Raw genomic sequence first — 27,746 nt, forward strand, 5'->3', positions numbered from 1 at the left:
CATAATACACTGAACGATACTGATCGCTGAATAATATTGCACCTGATTATATCCTGATTGAATGACCGACTTACCTGGACACTGATCGACGTGTGTCATGGTGTACAGATACAAAGTATAGGACATTAACATTGCATGACAGATCGCCTGTACGCCGATATTCCCATAATACACAGGACGATACTGATCGTGTGTGTCATCCTATAGATAATATAACTAAATCGAAGACCTTCTGTTTGTCTGATCCCCTGGACACTCGAGGGATAGTGGTCAGTGAGTGCCATGATCTGGATGGATATTGAAACTAATGACCGTACAGGACATCCTGATTATTAAATGAATATCAGCTCTCCTGAGCACTCTGGTCTAGATGGATAGACCGACTATAACACACACAGAGCTGTATGTGTGTTTATATATATCTCCATGACACACCGATCAGTCTGTATATAGTATATATCAGTTAAAGGACGATCTGATTATTAAAAAACGGACGTGCTTCAGGGGACTGCCATTCATGTAATAACTAAATGTCCTAGTTATAGTGAACTGTATCTAGACCAGGAGACACACCGATTACTATTACAATGTATCGTTATGTGTGTCATCGGTGCTCAGGTGACCTGTCATTCATTATCAGGATGTCCTACCATTTATTTTCCTAGACAACGCCAAACACCGATCAGTATCGTCATGTGTATTATAGGGATGTTAGTGTCCAGGTGATCTGTCATTCAGCGTCAGGATGTCCTATCCTTTATATTCCACTATCGTTCTATGTATTATAGAGATGTTGGTGTCCAAGTGATCTGTCTATCATTCAATAATCGGGATGACCCAAAATTACAGAATCCATGACACAGTCCAGATAACATAGGAATACCAGCATTGATGTGATCTGTCATTCATTTTATAATCGGGGTGTACTATAATCGGGTACAATGTATATCTAGACCATGACATGCATGTATATCTAGACCATGACATACGTATGTATCCGGATCAATACACTGCTGATCTGTCAAAATTTGTGTGTGTATATATATATATATATATATATAGCGTCGGAGTGATACTGATTATAGGACATCCTGATTAATAAATGACGGGTCACATCAATGCTTATACCCCTAAAATACTTGGTGTGTGCCATGGCCTCTAAAGAGATACTGTAATTTTTGGACTTCCCGATTATTGAATGAATGATAGATCACCTGGACACTAACCCCCATAATATACAGGGTAATACTAATCGATGTGTGTCATGGTCTAGGAATATACATTATAGGACATCCTGATACTGAATGAATGACAGGTCACCTGAGCACTAACACCAGGCAGAACTGTACTGACAGGAGTATGTCATGGCCTCTAAAGAGAGCTATAATCTTGGGACATCGCGATTATTGAATGAATGACAGATCACCTGGACGCTTACATCCATATAATACACAGGGTATAATAATCGGTGTTTGTCATGGTCTAGGAATATATAGGATATCCCGATTATTAAATGAGTGACAGGTCACCTGACCACTAACACCTGACAGAACTGTACTGATCAGACTGTCATGCTCTAGGAATATAAATTATAGGGCATTCTGATACTGAATGGCAGATCACCTGGACACTAACATCCCTGTAATACACAGTACGATACTGGAATATAAAGGACAAGGAAACCGATACTGAATGACAGATCACCTGGACACTAACATCCCTATAATACACGGGACTATACTGGAATATAAAGGACAGGACATCCTGATACGGAATGACAGATCACCTGGACACTAACATCCCTATAATACACGGGACCATACTGGAATATAAAGGACAGGACACTGATACTGAATGGCAGATCACCTGGACACTAACATCTATATAATACACGGGACTATACTGGAATATAAAGGACAGGACATCCTGATACGGAATGACAGATCACCTGGACACTAACATCCCTATAATACACGGGACCATACTGGAATATAAAGGACAGGACACTGATACTGAATGGCAGATGACTTGGACACGAACATCCCTATAATACACGGGACTATACTGGAATATAAAGGACAGGACACTGATACTGAATGACAGATCACCTGGATACTAACATCCCTATAATACACGGGACCATACTGGAATATAAAGGACAGGACACTGATACTGAATGACAGATCACCTGGATACTAACATCCCTATAATACACGGGACCATACTGGAATATAAAGGACAGGACACTGATACTGAATGACAGATCACCTGGACACGAACATCCCTATAATACACGGGACCATACTGGAATATAAAGGACAGGACACTGAATGACAGATCACCTGGACACTAACATCCCTATAATACACGGGACGATACTGGGATATAAAGGACAGGACACTGATACTGAATGACAGATCACCTGGATACTAACATCCCTATAATACACGGGACCATACTGGAATATAAAGGACAGGACACTGATACTGAATGACAGATCACCTGGACACTAACATCCCTATAATACACGTGACCATACTGGAATATAAAGGACAGGACACTGATACCGAATGACAGATCACCTGGACACTAACATCCCTATAATACACGGGACCATACTGGAATATAAAGGACAGGACACTGATACTGAATGACAGATCACCTGGACACGAACATCCCTGTAATGCTGATCGTTGTGTGTCATGGTCTATGGATATAAATGACAGGACATACTGATTATTAAATGAATGACAGATCACCTGGACACGAAGTATACACCTAATACATTGAAATAGTAATCGGGGTGTTTGGTCTGTTGGTATACTGTAACTGATTATAGGTCATCCTGATTATTACATGAATGGCAGATCACATGTACAATAAAATTCCTATAATACACAATGTTGGAGAGTGCAAAGTCTGGTATAGTTGTGCATGGCAGCCAATCCGCTTCCAACGTCAGCTTGTTCAGGTAAGCTTTGGCAAGAAAACCTGGAAGCTGATTGGTTTCTATGCAGAAGTGCACCAGATTTTGAACTCTCCACTTTTAGTAAATAAACCCCAGTGTAACACTCATCGGTGTGTTTCGTGGTCTAGAGAGATTCTAATGGGTTTAGACATCCTGATTATTGAATGAGAATTCACTAACATTCCAGACATAGGCCATGCAGAATTCACAAAGCTCCCACAGAAGGGTAAGGCATGTTGGGATGTCCCTGGATTTAATACTTTCCTGGAAATAAGAATCCCAATGTTGGAGTGTTAGCTTTGGGAGGTGATACTTCTAATTATTGTAGTGAGTATGGGTGGTTTGTCCCTTGAGGGGTCATCTCTGATTTCCTGGCTTACATCCAGGCAGACTTGGGTAATACTGACGTTTGGCCCTCATCTGGTGATATAGACCTGGGTAAGAAGCAGTATGTTCCTGAACATGGCAGGAGGAGGATCCATGGAGCTCTGTACTATGATGACATGACTAGGTGAGAACTTTCCCAGACATATCCTGGGCTGTCATTGTACAACTGTCACGTCAAAGACATGCATTTATGACATCACACTCCTAACACTAAAATGCACCGATTGGGAATAGTGTTGGATTTGTATTTAAAGGAAAAGGTGACCTTTTCCTGGTGTGTCTAGGTGTGCACCGATGATCCTTCCCTCCCCATCTAGCTACAGTGGGGGGGCTCTCTTCTGATGACCTGCCTTGTGTTTTGGCTGCACAGATCACCACCATGCCACCCAAAAAGACGAAAACGTCCACTGCTGTGGCCAGAGAGCCCACCGAGAAGTGTCTGGATGAGAGCGATGTGGCCCCGACAGCTCCCGATGAAGTCCAAGCAGCTGGGGATGCACCTAGCCAGGGTATGCATGGCACTGTCACTACAAACTCCACTACTAGGCATTGCTACGGAGGGGGAGGGGGTCAGCTGTTTGAATGGGGCCATGGAGTAAGCCGGTGTGATGCAGAGTTGTAGTTCCTAGTGGGGGGGTGCTGGGGCTTTCTGATGCAATGAGGAATGGGGGTGCCATGTCTCCATGATGCTGTCTTTGGGGAGCTGGCAGTTTTTCTGTAGGGGGGGGGGTCGTCTTTGTGTAAAGAGCATGACCACTGGGACGTTGACAGGCGATTAACTCCTTGGTTGCCGGAGCATGGCAGAGCTGGCCGGTCGGCGGTTAGTGAACTTTATTCATAGGGGCGATCCGATCGCGTCGTGGCAGGTGAGGCTGGAGCTCCTGCCCGTTCCTATACACAGATCAGACATGATGTATCCGCGGTCACTGCTCTATAGTACATGGGACCGGCTGAGCCAACTTTATCGGCAGTGCACGCTGTCAGCTTGTGGTCAGCGAGCAACGGGGCTGACTGGGGAAGGGTGGAAAAGCCCGATCGCTGATACTGGGGTGGGGGCTCCGGGAGGAGGAAGGGCGTTCATCAGGACCCTCCAGCAGAATGGGGGGCCAACCTGTGCTTCATTCATCTACGGGCTCTGCACCATTGCTCTCATCCCTCTTCTCTTCTATTTGCTTTGTAGAAGCTTCTAATGAGGCGGTTGATAATCGAAGTTTAGAGGAGATTTTGAGTAGCATCCCTCCTCCCCCACCTCCAGCAATGACCAATGAAGCTGGAGCTCCTCGTCTCATGATAACCCATATTGTAAATCAGAACTTCAAATCGTATGCTGGGGAGCAAATCCTGGGGCCTTTCCATAAGGTAAGACCTGTCTTCTTCCTCTATGTACTTGGTACAGATAGCACTCACTGCTTGGCTAGATCCTTCCTAATTGCCTCTTATTGGGTAACCTACATGTATGTATGTGCACACTAATGCCTTCATAATGTTGCCAAGATGTTCCTGTAATCAAGTTTGTTACAGTGTTCTGCTTTTACACGGGGTTTTGGCAGAGTGGATTGCTAGCTTGTCATTTTTTAGTTCTGTAAATCAAGTGGCATGTTTTTCTTTTCACTGTTTATTTCCTTTTCTTTTGGTTTGATTAGCGTTTCTCATGTATTATTGGACCCAATGGCAGCGGGAAGTCCAATGTTATTGATTCAATGCTGTTTGTTTTTGGATACCGAGCACAAAAAATAAGATCCAAAAAGCTGTCTGTGCTGATCCACAACTCCGACCAGCATAAAGATGTTCAAAGTTGCACAGTGGAAGTTCATTTTCAGAAAATCATAGATAAGGTAACTTAACATTTTCTTCATTTTTTTTTCTTTAATGTTATTCTGAAAGTTATAAGTGTTCCAGATTTTTTTCTGTTTTGTGTTTGTACAAAATTCACTCTCTCCTTTTTATAAATAAGTTTGAATACCATTACATATTTGGTGCACTTGCACATTCTATTTTTGTAGAAATTGACTCCCTTAAGTACTCCTCCTACCTCCCGTTTTTGTTTGTTTCCTGTGTGCATGCTGATATTCTCCCCATTGTTATCTGAGGCCTGCAACTAAAAGCTGGCGCTCTGTTGAAGAAATCTAATAAAAAGTTGATTTGTAAAAATATATATGTATTTTTTTTATTTGTCACTAGCTTTTTTTTTTTTTTTTTTTTTTTTTTGTTTACATGTATGCATTCTATTTTATTACATTACATGGTTGTCTTACATTTCCAAAGTTTATTGTGGGGCGGGGGGGGGGGGACTTTGTTTAAATTGGAAGCACAGTAAATATTACAATACATGCTTTTTCTTTCTTCACATTTTTGTTTTGTTTTTTTTTCCCTAAGTAAAGATTTCTTGGTTTTGTTGCATAAAAGTAACAACGCATTAAATATGTTATTTTACCTTGTAACAGGAAGGTGATGATTTTGAAGTCATTCCTAACAGCAAATTTTATGTATCCAGAACTGCTTACAAAGATAATTCTTCTGTATATCACATTAGTGGTAAAAAGAGCTCTTTTAAGGATGTAGGTACAATACTCAGAAGTCATGGGATTGACTTGGATCATAACAGGTTCCTTATTTTACAGGTAAGATAACCTTTCTGTGATCATGTTCATAAACTTTGCTCTAGTTTTACAATCTGGTACTTTTTTTACAACATATTAAAGTAAAAAAAAAGTTTCAGTATATTTATAACCGAACATGAAGCCCTTAAAAGCTGTAGCAGCACATCATGATTTGCATGCATTATTAAAGATACTAATCATTATTTGCTGCTTTAGTATTTTATGGAATATGTCTTAATAGTATTCCAGTGACATGACAACCAAGGACAATAGTTTGACCTGCCCTGCTTTAGCAGCACGTAAATATTGGGTGGTAAGATAGAAAACCCCAATATTATTGTGCTGCTTCAGTGTGGCAGAGCACAGCATCATCTCTTTGGATATTTTCACATGTCACTGGCCCAGAAGGACTCAAATGTTCAATTTGTGTGCGGCTTTGTTTGTGTTTTTGTTTTATTATCAAATGTAAATGATTTAGTCTAGTATAATAATATATTTAGATTTCTTGATGCATGGCTTAAGTTGTGAATTCTTTGCGTAGAAAGTATTTGAGAAGTAAGCCTATTTACTACGTGTGTGTATACTATTAGGATAGTGTGTAGACTGGTTTGAGCTGTAATACAGCTATTTATATATTGCAGTGAAGAGATAGAAGAAATGAGAAATTCATGAGCTTTCACTTTAAGGGAAGTGTCTTTGCTTTCCCAGAATCGTTTGCTGTTGTAGCCTTCCAGTGCAGAATAGTATGCTGTTAAAGGGTGAAATTGTTCTGCCAAGAAATACTGCCTACAGTTAAGTTTTGGGTCTTGCTTATTAACTCTTTGTATGCCAAGCCATCTATGATAGCGCAGTTTGTTGTAGTACTGTTGTATTCAAAGGGCTACCTCATTATGTCTTGCATATGGATTTCTGCCACACCTCTGAATCAGTGGATGCTTTAAAAATTCTACAGTTATATGTGGGTGTGTTTAGTCCGGCAACATTAGTAGTATGTTGTGCAGTAATGTCATGCACCCTTTATAACAGTAAATACATAAGTGTGTATAATATCTTTCATATTGCATTGGTGGTACTAAGCTTTTTATTGCATGCTGTATGGCTTATTACTTGCATCAGTTGTCACATGAATGTCTTAAAAAGCAGCTTTATTGCATCAGTTGTTTTTTTTTTGGGGGGGGGGGGGGGGTTGTGTGTGTGTGTGTTGTTGTTTGTTTGTTTGTTTGTTTGTTTTTTTTTGTTTTGTTTCTTTTTACTTCCTATACCTTAAATAAGGCAGCTCACCATTCTGATTTTAATTGATGATTTTGCCTCAAAAAAAAAAAAAAAAATCCTGTGTGTTCATCAGGGCCAGAGGGACCAAGCTAGTGTATACGAGTAAAAAGTTTGTCTAGTGTAAAAGAAATACAATTAGACAATATTTAAAATCTTGTGTTCTCATGGTAAATTGACTTAAAAAATAGTTTGAAAGGATTGTATTGATATAGGAACATTTTTTTAATTGTCTTTGTCCGTGAAAGATTTTCAGATTTTTATGTTTTAAAATTGCTGGTATACTGTCCTGGTTACTGAAAATAATCTGTGTGCTCTATGAAAAGTTTTGGGTTTTTTTTCCTTTATCTTGTCTGTAGGCTTATTTTATTAATGTGAAGAAGTTGGTTCTTTCCAATATTAAATCTCCTTTTTTTTTAATTTTTTTTTTTCTGTTGTGGTACTTTTTTTTGGGGGGGGGGGGGTCATTTCTGCATAAGCTAGCTAGTGTATTGTAGTGATGAAGTGTGCTGTTCACGTAATTGTAGACTACACCTCAGCAGAAGTTTACAGAATGTAGAGTGAAATGCAGATAGACTTTCTGGGTAGTTTTCATGCAGTGTTCTGCATGTTTAACAAACCATGGTGCTGATGGTGTATTGCAGTTTAATTGTGGATCTTAAGTCACTTTTAGTTAATATGCATAGTAAGCCATTCTTGCTAGTAAACTTCTTCTGTAGGATTACACTGAAATACACTTCTTTGCAGTTTTGTCTTGCCCTGTGACTTTTATCCTTTGAGACAATTTAAATTGTGACTTCTCTTTAGGAACACTATTGTGCATATCATAGTTGGCATTTTCAGAACGTGTTTATTTTGTACATGTATCTGTTCCCTGGATAGTCTTGATTAACATGGTTCCTTTTGTACATGCTAGTAAAGTGTGAAATGTAATTTGTAATGTTTAGTTAACTTTTGCCTATAGATGGCAAGACATTAATTCCTGTTTACTTAAGTGTTTAAATGTGTTTTGTTAGCCATAAACCTTTTAATACAAAATATTATAAACTTGAAGCTCCTGCAACTACAGGAGTTTCATTATTTTTAGAGAGAAATGCCTCAAGCAAACGAAGGGAATATTTGGCTATGGCACGGATCCAATTTTTGATTCCTGGACCCAGTTACCTGTTCTTTACTATACACAAGCAGTTAAACTGCCATTGTTCAGAAATTATTAGTGCAAATATATTAAGGTTATTGATCAGCTGTAGAATTTGTTGAAATATAGTTTTTGGTTTTGGTGTTTATTTTTAATTACCTTCTAGATTTGGTTGGAACAGCCAGATATTATCGGTGCATTCATAAACAGCAGTTGTAGATTTACCTTTTTTCCTCCTGGCTCGTTGAAAGCATTTTGTTGTGCTGTACAATAAAATAGAAAAAAAATTAATTAGTATTAGAGGGAAACAAATCCTCTGGCAGAATTGTGCATTTATTTATACACACTGTGTGTGTTTATTTAGAATTCTCACATCGACAGCTTGCCATTGGCTATTATTGTAACACCACCATTTGAAACTCCTCCCCTGACCGACACACTCCTCGAGCCCTTTTTTTTGCATGTTTGCGTCATTGATTGCCTCTCCTCTCCTTTCTTGGTGCTTTCTAGCTTGGTTCCTCAGCCAACGCCCAACTACCAAATATGGCCTCTGTCCAGCCACCATTCTAATGACGTTTTCATCAGCACTCTGGCCAGTGCCTGCTAGCTGACTTTTACCCATTATTTATGCAAATGTGGGGTGTTAATTTCACAAGGGTCAGTCTGTTCTGGCTTTAAGTCTTTTTGTACGAGTAACTTTCACGATTTCTTAAATCTGCATTAAATTTTCAAAGTAAGTGTGCTTCATTATATTTGTGTCGTTGAGGTGTGTTTAATTCATTATGTTCATTGTACATGTATTGTGATGCTTGCAGACTGTAAGCTCATGAGGGCACCCTCCATATACTGGATAGGTTGCTTGTTTTACCAGGATGTTGAGCTAGGCTTTTTGTAGGCTACCACTTTAACTCGGTGTTGTTGGCTGGGGCCAAGGTTTAGAAGTCCTTTAGGTTCTTATAGTGCATTGTTTCAAAAACCCACATTACCTTTTTATATTGTATCAAATGTCAGTATTTTGCCTTGACTGTAGTGTAGTATAAGATTTTGAGGAATAACATTGTGAAACCCTTTTTTTGAGAACTGTATTTTTCAACTAAAAATGAAACCAGTATAGCCTATTATTTTGTGCATCTTCAGATTCCATTTCTTAAGTCCCTGTTCTCTTTGAAAGTCCTTTTTTCATTGAATAAATATTATCTTTTTCTTGAGCTGAAATTGTGAAAATACGTAACTGAAGTGTTTTGTGGTGTTTACATCTTCATTTGTGGTAATGCTTTAATGAAAGCTGCACATCTCTCACAGATGAATGAGGTTAACCTAAGGGATTCAGGAAGTGGCTTGAGTGTTTAGCTAAGTTGCCCTTGCCTTTACCTTCAATTTTTCCATTCACTTCTGTCCCTTAATTTTATGGTTTGTTGTTTTGGTTTTTTTTTTGTCTTGATCTACGGCATTTCATATAAAAAATATTTGCTATCGATATTTTGTTTTAACTATTTAGAGGATAAGTCAGGCTGGACGACAGCTGAATTACTGCTTGTTTAATTTTATTATTTGCTGCCCCCCTTAAGTTTTAAGAACCATTTATTTATTCCTTTTTTGACAATTACCATAAAACACTTCATATTGATTTTTATGGAGTCCATCTATTCAAAACTGTTCCAGATTTTGAAAAGAAGGCAATGGTTTGAGTCATTTACTGACTTCTTATGGTGTCATGGACTCTGGTAGCGAGATCTTTGCACCTTCATCCCAAAGTCCTGTCACCTGTTTCAGTCATTACATATATAACCCCTTCATATATTTTTACAAAGGATGATGGAGGAACGTGAATTAATGAATCGGCGGTTCTTTATTTGGGAAGAACGTTTACGTCTGCATGGGAATTTATTAAACTTTGGTAGTTCGGGGTTTGCTTTTTGCTAAAGGCATTGCTATAGTGGGTTGAATTGAAGTATATGTTTTCTAGATCTAATCACAAATGCTTATAGGATGATTTTTGTGTGTGTGGTCGAGAGTGTATTTATTTATTTTTATTTTTTTAATATTTAGCAAATATTTTTTATCCAAAGTCAAGATCTTTTCTGATTTAAAAAAAAAAAAAAAAGTGAAGACCTTAAGGCCTGGTTTATACCAATGTATTTTTTAGTGCTTTTTGCAGAAATGCACTACAGTCCATTTCACATGGTTTCCCTTGGGACACATTCACATCTATGCTTTTTTGAGCTGCTGTGTTTTTGGAAAGGGTCAGGGACTTTTTAAACACAAAACGTTGCATTTTTTGGATCAATAGACTTCAATGAAAACACTGCAGAAAATGCATGTAGTGTGTTTTTTTTGTTTTTTTTTTTAATGCGTTTTGGATTTTTAATCTGCTCGTCAAGTTTGAAACCGTGCATAAAAAACGCACTGCAAAAAGCCCTGCAAAACGGAAAACATGCAAATGTCATTAGTGTGAACCAGGCCTAAAGATGGCCATACATGTAGCAATTTGATTTGCATATGAGTGATTTTAAACAAGCAGTTGAAAATTGATTTGAAATATCAAGTGATGCAACACAATATGGTATTTGATAATGGGATCTATCAGAAACCCTCCTTTTTTTTTTTTTTTTTTTTTTTTTTTTGGGAAAAGGTGCACTGATATGTCACACAATCAGTTGCTGATGCACATGGATTTTTGATCATTTAGAAGGGATTGATAACATTCTGCCAGAGCCAATTGACTTGTCAGCACTGAAACCTATCCAAAGCTCACTAAATCAAATGTGTAGGGTCTGTGGTTTACGATTCCTATTCAGTTCCATCATTTTAGTAGCATCCCAATTATCTATTCATATTGAATTTTCATATCGATGTGTGTGGCCACCTTTTGGGTTGTAACTGCTTTGCTAAAAAATTGTAATGGTAAAATTCATTACATTGAGGTTAATTTTGACTAACCTAACCTCTCCATTTTATTTCTATCATGAGTGATTTGTTGAAACTTAAAAAATCTTCCTGAAAACAATTTTTTTTTTTTTTTTTTTTTGCTTAATTAGCTAATTGGTTTCTGCAGTCAGGAAATGTGTTTGCCTCCTTCTATATCATCTGATGGCATCAAGCCTTTGTTTTTCACTTTCTATTACACTTTCTCTTTTTCATAGGGTGTTTTTTTTTTTTAATATATATAACATATCCTGCCATGATATGTTTTCAGTTTGTATCCGCTGTGCCTTCTTTTATGAAACCAGCAATTGTGTTTTTTATATTTTATTTTATTTTTTTATTTTGTGCTAGCATTGCTGTACTTTATTATTCAGATATCTGTAGAAAGTACCCATAAAGTCACTACTCATTTTTACACAGTACATACTGTAATGTGGTGCAGTTTTGCTGCAGTTGGACAGTGTATATGACATGACTGCAAACATAAAAAACAACAAAAACTGAATCTAAAGAACTGGCCATTTTTTTTGCTGACCCCCTATGGTTTCATGTTGATATTACACGGCTATGTTGGCCCTGCATAAATTGCTTGTTTTTACAGCAGATGTGCATGTCCGGTTTAAAAAAATTTAACCACTTAGGGGTAGATCCTTCTATCATGTATCGGGAGTACCCTAACCCAATAAAGAAGGTAAAGATTGTGTAGTATTTTTTTTCCATATTTTGGAGTGTAATGTCTGGAAAATGTTGAATTGGGACTCATTCACACGGGCAAAAGAAAAGCATTGCATTTTAGATGCATACAGAAGATAGTTTTGTGGTCATCTAAATGCAGCACTGTAGTAATCAATGAGCCTATACACAGCTGTGCTGCGTTTTAGTCATGCCCCAAAAAAAGTAGGGCCCAGCTGCAGATTTTACATGCGTAGAGCTGCAGATTTTACTTGCGTACGCACATAAACATGCGTACTTTAGGCGCATATTTTTTACACAGGATATTTCTTCAATGCTGAAAAATACATGTCTAAACACAGTGGGGGTTATTTACTAAAACTGGAGAATTCAAAATCTGGTACAGCTCTGCATGTTAGCAAGTTGGCTTCAGTCAGCTTGTTCAATTAAGCTTTGACCATAAAACCTGGAAGATGATTGGTTTCTATGCATATCTGCACCAGATTTTGCACGCTCCAGTTTTAGTAAATAAACCCCGGTGTTTTCTTTTTTTTTTTTTTTTTTTTTTTTTTTATCTGCCCTTGTGAATGAGTGCTAGTTGTACCAGCAAGAACTTTCCTTTCATACAGAAAATGCACGTCTAAACGAAGCTTTTTTTTCTGCCCATGTGAGTCCTTGAACTTTTTAGCCTGTATCCTTTTTAAGACTTCTTTTACCATCCTATTATTTCACAGGACTCAATATTGCTGAAATAGTACATCCTTGGTTGCTCAATTTTTAAAATGTTCACTGTAATTTTATAAAATGCTAAAAATCTAGCTTGCAGCACCACTTTGGTGATGCAGTTTTTAGAAAGCACTAAAAATAAATCAAACATAAAAGAAAAATTTTATACTTTTTTTTTTTTTTTATCACTTTTTCTTGGACAACATTTTTAAACAGACCTTTTACAAAGGAGTGCAATATAATAGGCAGTTATGCACAATGCACTATAAGGAAGCAGGTCGTTAACATAGGCATTTTTGTGTATTAAAAAAAAAAAAAAATTGGATCCCACCCTTCTTGTATATACGCACAGCAATTGAGGAGTTTTTTTGTTTTTTTTAAGAATTTAGTGCCTACATTATATATCTTGAGCTGCTAAGTGATACCTGAGCTTGTTGCGGTTAACTTTTCCACAGACCTACCTGTCAGGTTATTATGGTAGCAGTACTGGTGGGGAAAAAAGTTATGGCATAAACCTTTTCAGCATAATACCTGAAAAATATGCTTTTACCTTTTTTATCATTGGAATAATCCTTTTATCTGTCTTCATATTACACAAACACTGTTTAGTGCTCAGTAAGTATTAAACATCAATTGTATATTTGATTTTATATCGCGTAGTAACCACATGACAAAACATTGCAAATAAGGTGTGCGTGTGTGGACATGCGTGTGTGAATATTTTTCTTAAAGCCATTTGTACATATGGCAAACACAGATCAAAAACTGGCTTCCCAGGTATACAGATTCAGGGGCCTCAAATACATTTGAAACCTGTCGTAGAGACAGTCTGATTTGTGTCTAGTTGTCGCTAATTTGCTTGAGATGCATTAAAACAGATTCTGTAATTTAGCATTTTGTTTTTTAATACATTAAAAAAAAAAATACATATAATGTATATATTAAGGTCTTATGCACAATGCTTTATTGTAAACACTTTCTCCTGGCAGGAGAAAATCAGCATTAATCACTTACAGTCCGGACACTTTTACCCTGTTCCTGTCCAGGCCAATTTTCAGCTTTCAGTGCTATCACACTTTGATAATTGTGCAGTCATGCAACACTGTACCCATATGAATTTTTTAGCATTTTTTGAGACAGATAAAGCTTTATTTTGGTTGTATTTATTCACCACTGGGATTTTTTTTTTTTTTAAAGTGTTTTTATTATAAAATTTTGCAAATAGTATTTCATCATAAATCTTGGCCAAAATTCATTCTGTTATATTTTTAGTAAAAAAAAATAACCCAAATTAGTTTATAACCAAAAATTATCATTTTTTAAACCATTTTTTTTTTTTTTTTTGCATACTGTCACTCTAGCAGTACAGTGTCAACATGGCGACACTGTACTACTTGTGGGGGGTGACGAAGATTGTAATTTTTTTTTTTTTTTACACTGATTGCTTTTACACCCGTAAAGGATGTAAAATCAATCATTTCTCCTTCTCTCCAGCTGCATTCTTGCAGCCATTGAGAACTACCGAGTGAGCTGTGATTGGTCACAGCTTGTCACATGGTACAAGGCTGTTGTGAAATTTTTTTTTTTTTTTTCTTCTTCTTTCTAACCTGTTTGGACGCGTTTTTGGATGTTTATTTAATTGGCCAGAATTTTAATTTATTCTATCCTTTTGAAATGAGTGAATGTTCAAGTGCTAAACTCTCCTAGTGCTTTTTTTTATGCCCAAAAGCTGCTCTTCTGAATGCGATCAGGAGAGAAGCTTTGACTGCCTTTAAACACTGCTGCTCCTAAACTCATCTAAAAGCCTATGTGTGTATAGACAGTCTTTTTATTGAGGTATGCTCAGGGGCTTAGGCAAAAACCACTAAAAGCCTCAAAAACGTCAGTTTAGGAGTAGCAGTGTACATAAACACTAAGGTAGTTTACAAAAAACATTTTCAGGGTTGTTAACAGTTTTTTATTTTGAGACAGATTTTAGTTTGATTTGTTATGACTGTCTCATATCACCTATTCCATCTAGCTTGGTTTTAAATATTTCTTCTGATTTAATTGAAACTAGTACCTCTGCTGTTTTTCATTGAATAATACTATTCACAGAAAGCAAATACTGTAAGTCACTTTGATATAACTAAAAGTTTTCTGCAACAAAGATATTTTGCGAGAATGACAAGTGAGGAGCCATTTGTCTGTTCTTTTTAAAGTGTTACTAAACCCATAACCGTAAAATCAGTCTGTATATGCAGTAAAGCATGCTTGTTACTCACTGTGGAACTTAAGGGGTTAACCCTCTGCATTGTGCAAAAACGCTGCTTGACCCTGACTTCTCTGAACTTCCCCTTCTTCCATTCCCCTTTTATCTCCTGATGAGACATATATTGTGTGGCATCACATTGCACATGCTCAGTTTGGTGTGTATTGCTAGAGGGGGTTATTTTTTTTTTTTTGGGGGGGGGGGGGCACATGATCAGCACTGTCCAAACAGAGGTTAGGAGTTCTGCATCCTCCTAGAGCAGAATGAAAACTCCTACAATCTTTAACCAGTGCTTGGCTGGACACTGATAGAAGTCACAAGACTGCTCTAACTGCTGATGAGAAAAGGTAATTTAGCTGTTTATATTTACTAACATAAATGCATTTTCATATTGTGTGTACTGTGGCAGACCAGATATATGAATGCAGGGTCCTGGGTTTAGTAACACATTAAACTCTTCATTAGAGTGAACTTGGCTTTATCTTTTCCCAACCCAGCTAATGGTCCTATACTGCCTATCCCCACCCACATTGTGGCTATGAAAGGATACCATAAGGTAGCAGTTGTATTTTTGGCACCTGCTGATCTGGTTAGTGTCTTGGTCCCCTAAACAAAAACTTGTTGGAAATCTGGAGATCTAGAGGTTTACATTGGTATTGTTGTTTAACAATTTATATATACAGTAGTTTTTAATAACATTGGGCATATATGTGTCTTGCCCATAGAGGGGCACAGGAAGTCTTAAGCCTTAGAGGTATACTGTTGCTGCCAGTAGAAATAGAAACTGGCAACAAAAAAACAGCCAGAACAGGATAACCTTGCCCACAACCAGCATGCAGCCTATAGTGTCCTCAGGAGAGTGGGAAAGTTCATCAGTTCTGCTGTTCTCTGTTCCTGTGGGAGATTTTTCTATTATCAACGCTTGTGGGTATATTCATGCTAGATAAAAAGAACCTGGAAGTCTCTCCAGTCAGCCAACAAGCGCAGGTCTTTCAAAGTATACTGGTGGTCACCCTGCATTTTGAAAGTTTCCCCAGTCCTATACAGATAATGGTACACATAGGACTCCCCTGTTCAGGTCTGGTCAGTATGTCTCGGGTGTTCTCATGGAATTAATGGTCCAGAGCTGAATCTGTATTCCTGCCCGTCTCTGCAACTCATTGTTGTAGGTACCTAATATGCTTATGTTGGGCTGAGATTTTCTTCTAATTCTGAGGCTATGTATGTGGCATGTGCTACAGAAGCAACTGTACCTGACTGGCTATTTTGTGGGGAGTTGAAGTAGTGTTTAAACCTCAAAAACATTTTATTATATTGAAGCTCACCTTTTTTTTTTTTTTTTTTTTTTTATTTAGATGTGCTGGCTGCATTAATTTTTAGGTTTTCTTCTATCTCTATGCCAATATCTGTTTATTTTATATGAGACAAATCATCCAACCCCAACAGGGGTGCTTACAGTGATCAGTTTTAATTATGTAAACCTTTTATCCCAAAAGAAAAAAAAAAACGGTTTGTTGTAACTGCCTATGTTTTTTTAGCTAGCGTTTGGCTACAGTTTGTTAGTGTATCTAAATCTGATAGTACGTCTAACACTTCCTCCCCCCCAGACTGACAGTGCTGCTGTCCAAAGGTGCCCCTTTGCTCATTCATCCAGTTTGGGGGCACTATAATACAGGAGGTTTGTTAACCCCTTCACGCAGGGCGCGCGCTCTCAGCACATATGTTATTTGCGTGCGGCCGGCGTGAAGGGGTTAAAGACCAGATCACGAGCCTATAAAAGAAAACGAATGCAGCCAACGTCTAAAGCGCTCTATCAATCGATCGATCAATCTATCTATATAATGTATTTGGCCAGGTGGTGGAGCCTTCTTTTTATTTCTTCACAGCTGCACCTGATGTCTTGGCTCTAAACCCCAAGGGAGTGTACACATACTATCATGCATTAACAGTGAAGTTCCTAGAGTTCAGGATTAAGAAACTACATAAAGAAATGCTAATGCAGGTTGAGTAGTCGACCATCAGATTTGTACTTGGGCAATATTTGTTTTTAAGCAACCCCTGGCTGATTTACAACAGCTGCTGAGGATTGTGTATATGTATACTTAATAGGACCTAAGCACAGTCACCTGAAAGATATTCTTGTGTTGTGATATAAATATATTAAATATTCATAACACCTACTTCCAAAAACAAATGCCTTTTAAATGTGCTGTGCCTTTAAAAGATACTGTAATCTTAAAAATAAACAACTGATGTTTCACTGTACCGCTGCCCATATTCTGTGTTCCCATATGTATCCAGAAAAATTATATTATCAAAATAGTGTTGCTCCGTATTAACCAACAAATATCATAAAATTAAATGTGTATGTTAAAATAAACCAATCTCTACTGATGATGTGTTAGTCAATTAATGAAAAAAGTCTACTATGTTCATGATGCTTTTATAACTTGATCCAATTTAGATGACAAACATCTGTGACATGTTATACTTCCACAAATGACATGTTCTTCTAAATGTCTCTCCATGATATTCTTTCACCTTGAGTGTATATATCCCTTCACCAACACGCTAACACTCTCACCTTTCTGTATTGACCCAATATATATCAGGTCTCATGCACTTTCCCTTTAAAGGGTCTCCCAGGTTAGGGTAGCTGTTCACTCTCTTCACTGCCCAGATGCTCTTTCAATCCATCCCCATCCTCCACAATCCTTAGGATGTTCTTCATACAAAGCTCAAAAAAAGCAAATGACATCTAGTGCTCTCCATATAGCTGCATGACGTCACAGGCTCCTCCCTATGCTTTACGTCAGCAGATCATGTGACTTCATCAGGGAATTGTGTGCATTTGTTCTTGAGCAGTACCACCTACTCTTATGCAAATGTTAACTCGTGTGTTTTCAACACAGTTCTCCACCCTGTCACTTCTGAGTGATCAGTGGTTTCCTTTCCAGTGTTTCTCTATGACCACTGCTTTTTACTATTATTATTTTATAGAGGGCATGGTACTGGTCACAGCCCTGTTAACTGCTTCCTGTCCACCCTATAGCAGAAGTTCCTCTACAGGGCGGCACAGATGTGCAAAATCGTGTGTGTATAATAAATATATTTATATATATATGTATGTATATATTATTATACAGGATTTATATAGCGCCAACAGTTTGCTCAGCGCTTTACTATATAAAGGGCGACAATACAGTTCAATACAAGAGGGATAGGAGGGTCCTGCTTCTTGCAGTGTGTGTGTGTTTTTGCGCTTCCGGGTAGGGGGTGCACGCCCTACCCGCGCTGCCATTTGCGGCGGCTGCTGTCAATCACCAGGTCCCAGCTGGTGACAAAACCGTTCTCTCTCCTGTCAGCTCCTTCACACTGCATGCAAAGCAGTGTGATTACAGTGCAGCATAAACAGTAAACACACAGCCCCACAATTAAACACACACACAGTACACTGTTAACCCTTTGATCGCCCTACATGTTAACCCCTTCCTGCCCAGTGCCATTAGTACAGTGTCAGTGCTTTTTCTCCCCAGTGTCCAAATGCTCGCCGCAGTCCCGCTATAAGTCGCTGATCACCGCCATCACTAGTAGAAAAAGAAAAAAAAAATACCAGTGTGTGTATATATACTACCATTTGTGAGTGCTATAACTTCCACGTAAACCAATTAATTTACGCGTATTGGTTTTTGTTTTTTTGCGTTTATCTTTTTCGCAAAGACATGTAGCAGAATACATTTTGGCCTAAATTTATGACGAAATTAGATTTTTTTTTTTTTTATTTACTTACTGGACATGTTTTTATAGCAAGTGGTAAAAAATATGTATTTTTTTTCTCAAAATTGTCGGTCTTACCACCGAAAGAAAGCTCTATTTGTGGGAAATAAAGGACAAAAATTTCATTTGGGTGCAGCGCTGCATGACAACGCATTTGTTAAAGTAATACAGCGCCGTAATGCAAAAAATGGCCTGGTCAGGAAGGGGGGTAAATCCTCAGGAGGGCAAGTGGCTAAAGACTACTTTCATAGCCTTTGGTATTGTAATACATCTAGGCAGTTGGGACCTTGGCTAAATCCGATAGATATGCTGGCCTTCACTGGTTTAAAATCTCTGCTAATCCATTATCAGATATGGGCTTTCTACCCTCCCTGAACAAAAAATCTTGCAGACCAAAATTGCTCTGGTCGTCCAGCTCAAAGAATTTTTTTTGCTTTAATGCAGCGGTCAGCTTTACATTTTGGATTGGTGGAATCAGCAGCTCCAGCTCTGCTTCCTGTAATGTCCCTGCTTTTTGTTCCTGAGCATATGACAAAGTTTTTCTTTTATGCAAAATTTGGAGACATCACGTCAGCTTGTGCAAGCTGGTCAAATTCCTTTTTACATTTTGATCCTTGATCACCGATCAGCGGAAAGAGCCGATGACTTCAGCTCTGTCATCTGATCAGCTACGTCCAATCACAGCTGATCGCATGTAAATAAGGAAATGCCGGTTATCGGCATTCCTCTCCTCACGAGCTGTCACGCTGACAGCTCGTAAGGAGAGGAGAGCCGGTATTCAGCATTCCTCAGAGGGGACATCTACACTGATCATCAGGGCACTGCTAATCGGTAACCTGATGATCAATGTAGCCCCATCAGTGCCACATATCAGTGCCCATCTGAGCTGCCTGTCAGTGCCACCTATCAATGCCATATGAGTACTGCCTTTCAGTTCCCACCAGTGATGCCTCTCAGTGCAGCCTATCAGTGCCCATCACTGCAGCCTCATTTAGCACACATCAGTGAAGGAGAAAAATTACTAATTTACAAAATTGTATAACAATTTTTTTTTTTTTTTAAATTTCAGTTTTTGATTTGTTTAAAATATCTATTTTTTTACTCTTTAAATCTTGAAAAGTGCACAACTTCCCCTTAACTACTATATCCCCCAAACGTGTAGCTACAACTTTAAACCATTTCCCCCAAACTTTCTTTCCCTGGCGGGAAAAACTCACCACCAGGGGAATCGACAGTGAATTGTACTTCCAGCCCATTTGCTTGTGTATTCCATCCCATACTATTAACACCTGTGTCAGTGTACTACTAGTCTCATCCATAATTCAAATCTTTTGTGGTATCTAAATAATCCTCTCTAATCGTGTATTAATTAAAATACCTTCTATTTTAATACAACTCTTCCCCTGTGAATTATATGTCCAATCTACAATTCGTGACAGTATTACTGCATTATAGTAATTCTTAATATTGGGCAAATTTAGTCGTCCTTTCGCTTTATTACACAGAATTTCATACCTAATTCTCGGTTTCTTATTAGCCCATGTGTATTTAAGTATTACTTTTTTTTTTTTATTATCTCAAAAAGGGATCCTGGGATATGGACTGGGAGCATATGAAATTTCTATAAGCTTTTTGGGACTATCGCCATTTTAACCAAGTTTATACACCTAATCCAAGAGACCCTCCCCTTGAGAGTCTTCTCTACTCATCCTTTATTTCATTTATAAATGGGATATAATTTTTTATATATATATATATATATATATATATATATATATTCCTAGGTAACGTAATTCCTTCTACCTCCATGGAAATGGGAAGACTTTTTTTTTTTTTTGTAGAGTCTGCGAGTCTTTCTTTAAAACATTGGTATTCACGATCTCTGATTTTGGGGGGTTTATTTTAATAATCCCATTAGGTTAGGCAACGTTAATCCAGGGTTCGCAATGTAAAACATCATATCGCGTATGCCACTACCTTATGCTCTTGCCTATCTTAATTCCTCTAATATCTACATTCTTTCTTACTGTCGCTAGCAAAGGTTCCAGGGATATAACAAATAATAATGGGCATCCCTGTCTTGTACCGTTATACATCTTAAACCCAGATAGGGACCCATTTACCTTAACCACCGCTGACGGACCATTATAGAGCACTTTTGTCCAACTCATCATCTTAGTCACTATTCCCAAGACCTCTATGGTATTCATCATGAACCCCCAGTCTACCTTGTCAAAAGCTTTTGCAGCGTTGGTGGACAATATGATTGCCGATGACTTTTCTCTCTTTGCCCTCTGTAAAAGAAGCAATGTTCTTAAACCATTATCCTTCCCTTCCTAGGACAAAACCCACTTGATCTAAATATATCCATTCTGGCATCAACTCTTTTAACCTCGTAGCTAGCACCTTTGCACACAGTTTTGTATCTGTATTTAGTAGAGATATAGGTCTATAGCTAGTGCATTGTGATTTCCTTCTTTTAGAATGATCGTGATATATACACTTGCAACAATTCTTCTCTTATTCCTATTCCTTCTCCTAAGGTATTCATATATATATATATATACATAACTTTTGGATCAGTGGGCCTCCAAATTTCTTATAATACCCCACCGTATACCCATCGGGTCCTGGGCTCTTCCCTCCTGCTGTATTTTTCAGGGCCAAATTAATTTCCTCCTGGGAGATTGCTTGTTCTAGAGACACTAATTTTTCTTTTGATATTTTTGGCATGTCTGCTGCCTTTAAGTATTCCTGCCATTTCCCGCTCTTTTCTTCATCTAACTTTCAGGTTCTTAGATTTTACATCATATAACCTACTATAAACTTTATGGAACTTTTCAGCGATATCAGTGGTGGAGTAAACAAATTCTCCTTTTTCATCTTTAATTTTTTCAATGTAATTTTTCGATTTTCTTTTCCTTAAGTCTTTTTTCATCAGGTATCTCCCTGACCTATTCCCCCACTGATATCTGTTCTTTGAAATCCTACTGAAAATCTTCCTTGTTTCCTGTTCCAATAGGTCTTTTAACCCTTCTCTTTTAAATCTGATCTTCAAATGAACCTCTGTATCCTGTCTTTTTATGTACCTGTTCTAATCTATATAGCTCCTCCGTCACCTCCTTTTTTTTTCTCTCACAATCTTTCTTTTTTTTTTTTTTTGGCTCCTGCGGGATTCCCCTCACGTACCCTTTATGTGCCTCTCAAATGGTAGCCACAGAGACTTCCTCAGTCTCATTCAACCGAAAAAAATTGCTCTATTTCCTCCCTTAAACTCTTCTCTACTTCAGAGTCCTGTATAAGTGTCTCATTTAGTCTCCACATTGCCATTTTAGTCCATTCTCCTCCTACCCTTAGTCTCGCTGTGACAGGAGCATGATCTGGACATAATTTCTGTGTTAGATTTAACCAATGAATGCAATTGTCTATGCTCGATCCTTCTATAATCCAACCGTGAGTACGTTCTATGCGCCAGAGAGAATAAGGTATAAACTTTTTCTGGTATGTTTCACCCTCCATGCATCCATAAGCATACTTTGATGTAGCCTCTTTCAGTTTTTTACCTCCTCCTCTCTGCACATTCGAAGACGTATCCATCCAAGGATCAAGACAAAAGTTAAAATCTCCTGCCAAGACCACAATCCCCTTCTTAAACTCCGTAATTTTCCCCAACATTCCATACAGAAATACTTCTGGATTTTGATTGGGGCATTCTATATTAACCAAGGTATAGCTTTGCCCCTGCATTTTCCATCTTAAATATAGAAACCGGCTCTGGATCCACCAATCTCTCCTCCACATCAAAATCCACGTTTTTATGAGAACCTGATCACTACCCCTTTTAGCCCTCTTATTGGTGAGTCCCCGTAATACCAAATTGGATAGTACCTCAAGTGTAATTTGACATTAGTATCCTGTGATAAATGTGTCTCTTGTAAGAACACAACATCTGCGGAAAGTTGGTGAACTTCCCTGAGTATCTTATGTTTTTTTGTAGGAGAATTTAAACCTTTCACATTATATGTCGTAAGACTAATCAGGCTCATAGCAATCTAGTTTTCGTATACGGCCCGTGGGCCTTAGTTTGCCCATTGCTGTTCTAATGATTGGTCTATTTATGAGCCGAGGCCACATGTTACGGATGAAATTGCAATTTTTCCCACAGCACACCAGACAATATCTCACGGCACACTAGTGGTTGAAAAACGCTGGTATAGACTACTCATCTCATGGACCTTCCTCCAACCCCACCCCTCCCACCTCCCCTCCATCCTACACCCCCCCCTCATCACATCCTTTGGCTCCCGCTCACCCCAAACCCTACCTTAATTACTAAAAACCCCTTGGCCTATATATTGCCCTGGAATCTGACGTGAGATTCCCCCACTAGTGATTCCTCGGGTAAGCTCTCAGAGGACCGGCCCCAGTGAACTCTTCATGGCGGGCGTCAGGAGCTCTCACTCTTACCATGTTCAGGCCCCTCCCCTGATCCTTGATTATAATACTCACGGGTGTAACTTTTTAACATCACCTGCACTAGTCTGCTAAAATCTTCCCCGTTTTGCTGTCGAATGGTTCTGTTGTCAGTACTATTGCATGGGACACCTTGCGTGAGGTGCTGACCTGAAATATAGGAAGCATTTGCCACAAGGTCTGTTTGAGACAACATCCTTTTGGATCGATTCTAGATACTATTTATCTAGGACTCTACTAGCAGTAAAAAAAAAAAAAAAAAGTCCCCTTTTCTTCAGTGTTAGAAGCCCCATGTACAGCATGCCCATTTTCATGTTATGCAACAGACCAGCCTTCCTGTACATATAGTGAATCCCCACTTTTGCAGTTGCTTACACAGCTTGCATTTTCTATGCATGGGTTTAGAAAATGGTTTCTGCAAGCTACAAACTAGACGTTGCTAGTCTCCGTACTCCTTATGTCAGTGCACAAATTCAGTTCTCCAGCGCCCTTAGGTTCTTCTGTACCTACTGCACCAGTCCTGTGGCAGCACAGTTTGTAGGTGTTTTGAGGGGTTTTTTTTTTCCCTAACCTGTTCATTGTTCTGCCCAAAGGGTCCATCTACCTATCTTCAATCTCAAAAATCTAAATGTCTTAATTTTAGTCCAGAAATTCTACAGAGAATCCACCGGGTCTGTCTTTTGCCTCCCTATACCAGGCAGATTTTCTGTTTTTTATGAAATCAACAGTGGTGAAAATAATTATTTGATCCCCTGCAGATTTTGAAAGTTTGCCCAATTGGAAAGTAATTACCGTATATACTCGAGTATAAGCCGACCCGAATATAAGCTGAGGTACCTAATTTTACCACAAAAAACTGGGAAAAATTATTGACTCGAGTATAAGCCGAGGGTGGGAAATGAGGCACCCCATTATTGGTGTCAGTGGAATAGTGCCCCATCTTTGGTGTCAGTGGGAGGAATAGTGTCCCATCATTGGTATCAGTGGGAGGAATAGTGTCCCAACATTGGTGTCAGTGGGAGGAATAGTATCCCATCATTGGTGTCAGTGGGGGGGAGGAAAAGTGCCCCATCGTTGGTGTCAGTGGGGGGGAGGAATAGTATCCCATGATTGGTGTCAGTGGGGGGTGGAATAGTGCTCCATGATTGGTGTCGGGGGGGAGGAATAGTGCCCAATCGTTGGTGTCAGTGGGGGGGAGGAAAAGTGCCCCATCGTTGGTGTCAGTGGGAGGAATAATGCCCCATCATTGGTATCAGTGACACCAATGATGGGGCACTATTCCTCCCACTGACACTTGCTGACCCCTGTTCCAGTATGGTGCTGCTGCAGCCAGCATATGTGGTTGCAGCAGCACCTAAGCACGGCACCCTTTCCTGCATCTCCTTCACTCGATTTTCGCGGGGCCGCCCAGCTCCGCCTCCTCGCCGGTGATTGGCCGCCTGTGTGCCTTTCCTGAGCTAAAGTTCTGGCGGCCAATCACCGGTGAGAAGGCGGAGCCGAGCGAACATCCAGTGGACGAACCGAATGAAGGAGCAGCCGCGCTCCCTGGACCGGATCGTCGTGGGACCGGAGCCAGGTAAGAGACAGCAGCCCCCTGCCCACCCCTGTACTTAGTTTCCCTTCTGTTCTGTCTCCCTGCTAGACATCTGCAGACGTTGACTCGAGTATAAGCCGAGGGGGGCGTTTTTCAGCACAAAAAATGTGCTGAAAAACTCGGCTTATACTCGAGTATATACGGTAAGGGTCTATAATTTGTTTTGTTTTTTTTTTTGTATTCTAAATGATTGAGATGGAATATCAACAAAAAATGCAGAAAAACGCATGATACAAATGTTATAAATTGAGTTGCAGTTCAGTGATTAAAATAAGTATTTCACCCCCTACCAACCAACAATAATTATTGCTCCCACAGACTGGTTATGTGCTCATTGGTACACGTATTAGTCCTGTCAATTTAAGAAGGTGCTCCTAACAGCATCTCGTTATGTGTAAAAAAGACACTTGTCCACAAAATATTTATCCCACTCAAACCTCACCACCATGGGGAAGACCAAAGAGCTGTCCAAGGACGTTAGGGACAAGATTGTAGACCTGCACAAGGCTGCAATGGGCTACAAGACCATCAGCAAGAATCTTGGTGAGAAGGAGACAACTATTGGAGCGATTATTCACAAATGGAAGAAATACAAAATAACCATCAATTGCCCTTGCCCTGGAGCTCCATGCAAGATTTCACCTCATGGGGTAAGGATGATCATGAGAAAAGTGAGGGATCAGCCCAGAACTACACAGGAGGAGCTTGTGAATGATCTCGAGGCAGTTGGGACCACAGTCACCAAACAAGCCATGGGCAACGCAATACACTGCCATGGACTGAAATCCTGCAGCACCTACAAGGTCCCCCTCCTCAAGTAGACACATGTACAGGCCCGTCTGAAGTTTGTTAATGAACATCTAAATCAGCGGTTCTCAACCTGGGGGTCGCGACCCCTTTGGGGGTCGAACGACACTTTCCCAGGGGTCGCCTAAGACCATAGGAAAACACATATTTCCGATGGCCTTAGGAACCGAGACACCGCTGCTCTATCCGTCTCCAGGTGTGGGCGGGATGACACGCCGCCCCTGTCATCTGGACACACCCTCGAGATCCTCGCCAGTGATTGGCCGCCGGAACTGTAGCTCAGGAGAGGCACACAGGCGGCCAATCACCGGCGAGGAGGTGGAGCTTGGAGAGGAGGAGCCGAGCGGCACCGCGAAGATCGAGCGGGTGAAGAGGAGGAGAGCGGCCGGAGAAGGAAGACATCTGACAGGTAAGTGTCTGTACCATGGGAGAGGGAGGGAGCGAGCCCAGGCTGGAGCAGGGGTCAGCAAGGTAAGTATCATTGGTGTCAGTGGGAGGAATAGTGCCCCATCATTGGATTCACTACTACCAATGATGGGGCACTATTCCTCCCCCCACTGACACCAACGATTAAGGGCACTATTCCTCCCCCCACTGACACCAACGATGGGGCACTATTCCTCCCCCCACTGACACCAACGATGGGGCACTATTCCTCCCCCCACTGACACCAACGATGGGGCACTATTCCTCCCCCCACTGACACCAACGATGGGGCGCTATTCCTCCCCCCACTGACACCAACGATGGGGCGCTATTCCTCCCCCCACTGACACCAACGATGGGGCGCTATTCCTCCCCCCACTGACACCAACGATGGGGCGCTATTCCTCCCCCCACTGACACCAACGATGGGGCGCTATTCCTCCCCCCACTGACACCAACGATGGGGCGCTATTCCTCCCCCCACTGACACCAACGATGGGGCGCTATTCCTCCCCCCACTGACACCAACGATGGGGCGCTATTCCTCCCCCCACTGACACCAACGATGGGGCGGCTATTCCTCCCCCCACTGACACCAACGATGGGGCGGCTATTCCTCCCCCCACTGACACCAACGATGGGGCGGCTATTCCTCCCCCCACTGACACCAACGATGGGGCGGCTATTCCTCCCCCCACTGACACCAACGATGGGGCGGCTATTCCTCCCCCCACTGACACCAACGATGGGGCGGCTATTCCTCCCCCCACTGACACCAACGATGGGGCGGCTATTCCTCCCCCCACTGACACCAACGATGGGGCGGCTATTCCTCCCCCCACTGACACCAACGATGGGGCGGCTATTCCTCCCCCCACTGACACCAACGATGGGGCGGCTATTCCTCCCCCCACTGACACCAACGATGGGGCGGCTATTCCTCCCCCCACTGACACCAACGATGGGGCGGCTATTCCTCCCCCCACTGACACCAACGATGGGGCGGCTATTCCTCCCCCCACTGACACCAACGATGGGGCGGCTATTCCTCCCCCCACTGACACCAACGATGGGGCTGCTATTCCTCCCCCCACTGACACCAACGATGGGGCTGCTATTCCTCCCCCCACTGACACCAACGATGGGGCTGCTATTCCTCCCCCCACTGACACCAACGATGGGGCTGCTATTCCTCCCCCCACTGACACCAACGATGGGGCTGCTATTCCTCCCCCCACTGACACCAACGATGGGGCTGCTATTCCTCCCCCCACTGACACCAACGATGGGGCTGCTATTCCTCCCCCCACTGACACCAACGATGGGGCTGCTATTCCTCCCCCCACTGACACCAACGATGGGGCTGCTATTCCTCCCCCCACTGACACCAACGATGGGGCTGCTATTCCTCCCCCCACTGACACCAACGATGGGGCTGCTATTCCTCCCCCCACTGACACCAACGATGGGGCTGCTATTCCTCCCCCCACTGACACCAACGATGGGGCTGCTATTCCTCCCCCCACTGACACCAACGATGGGGCTGCTATTCCTCCCCCCACTGACACCAACGATGGGGCTGCTATTCCTCCCCCCACTGACACCAACGATGGGGCTGCTATTCCTCCCCCCACTGACACCAACGACGGGGCGCTATTCCTCCCACTGACACCAATGACGTGGCACTACTCCTCCCACTGCAAAATTACAGTTATGAAGTAGCAACGAAAATA

The 27,746-nt window shown here is 40.7% G+C and overlaps 1 protein-coding gene across 1 annotated transcript in view; it reads left to right on the top strand.

Annotated features, from left to right (window-relative positions):
• The window catches only part of SMC4 (structural maintenance of chromosomes 4), a 109,254-nt gene that overhangs the window by 821 nt on the left and 80,687 nt on the right, over window positions 1-27,746 (top strand). The window contains exons 2-5 of the mRNA XM_089675438.1: window positions 3,726-3,864; window positions 4,536-4,714; window positions 4,999-5,190; window positions 5,800-5,976. Of these exons, the coding sequence (XP_089531564.1) occupies window positions 3,735-3,864; window positions 4,536-4,714; window positions 4,999-5,190; window positions 5,800-5,976 (678 nt within the window). The 5' untranslated portion in view covers window positions 3,726-3,734. The remainder of the gene's footprint in view (window positions 1-3,725; window positions 3,865-4,535; window positions 4,715-4,998; window positions 5,191-5,799; window positions 5,977-27,746) is intronic.

The sequence above is a fragment of the Staurois parvus genome, unplaced genomic scaffold (assembly GCF_062004578.1).
Source record: "Staurois parvus isolate SC_StPar_1 unplaced genomic scaffold, SC_StPar_1.0 ptg000155l, whole genome shotgun sequence".
Taxonomy (NCBI): domain Eukaryota; kingdom Metazoa; phylum Chordata; class Amphibia; order Anura; family Ranidae; genus Staurois; species Staurois parvus.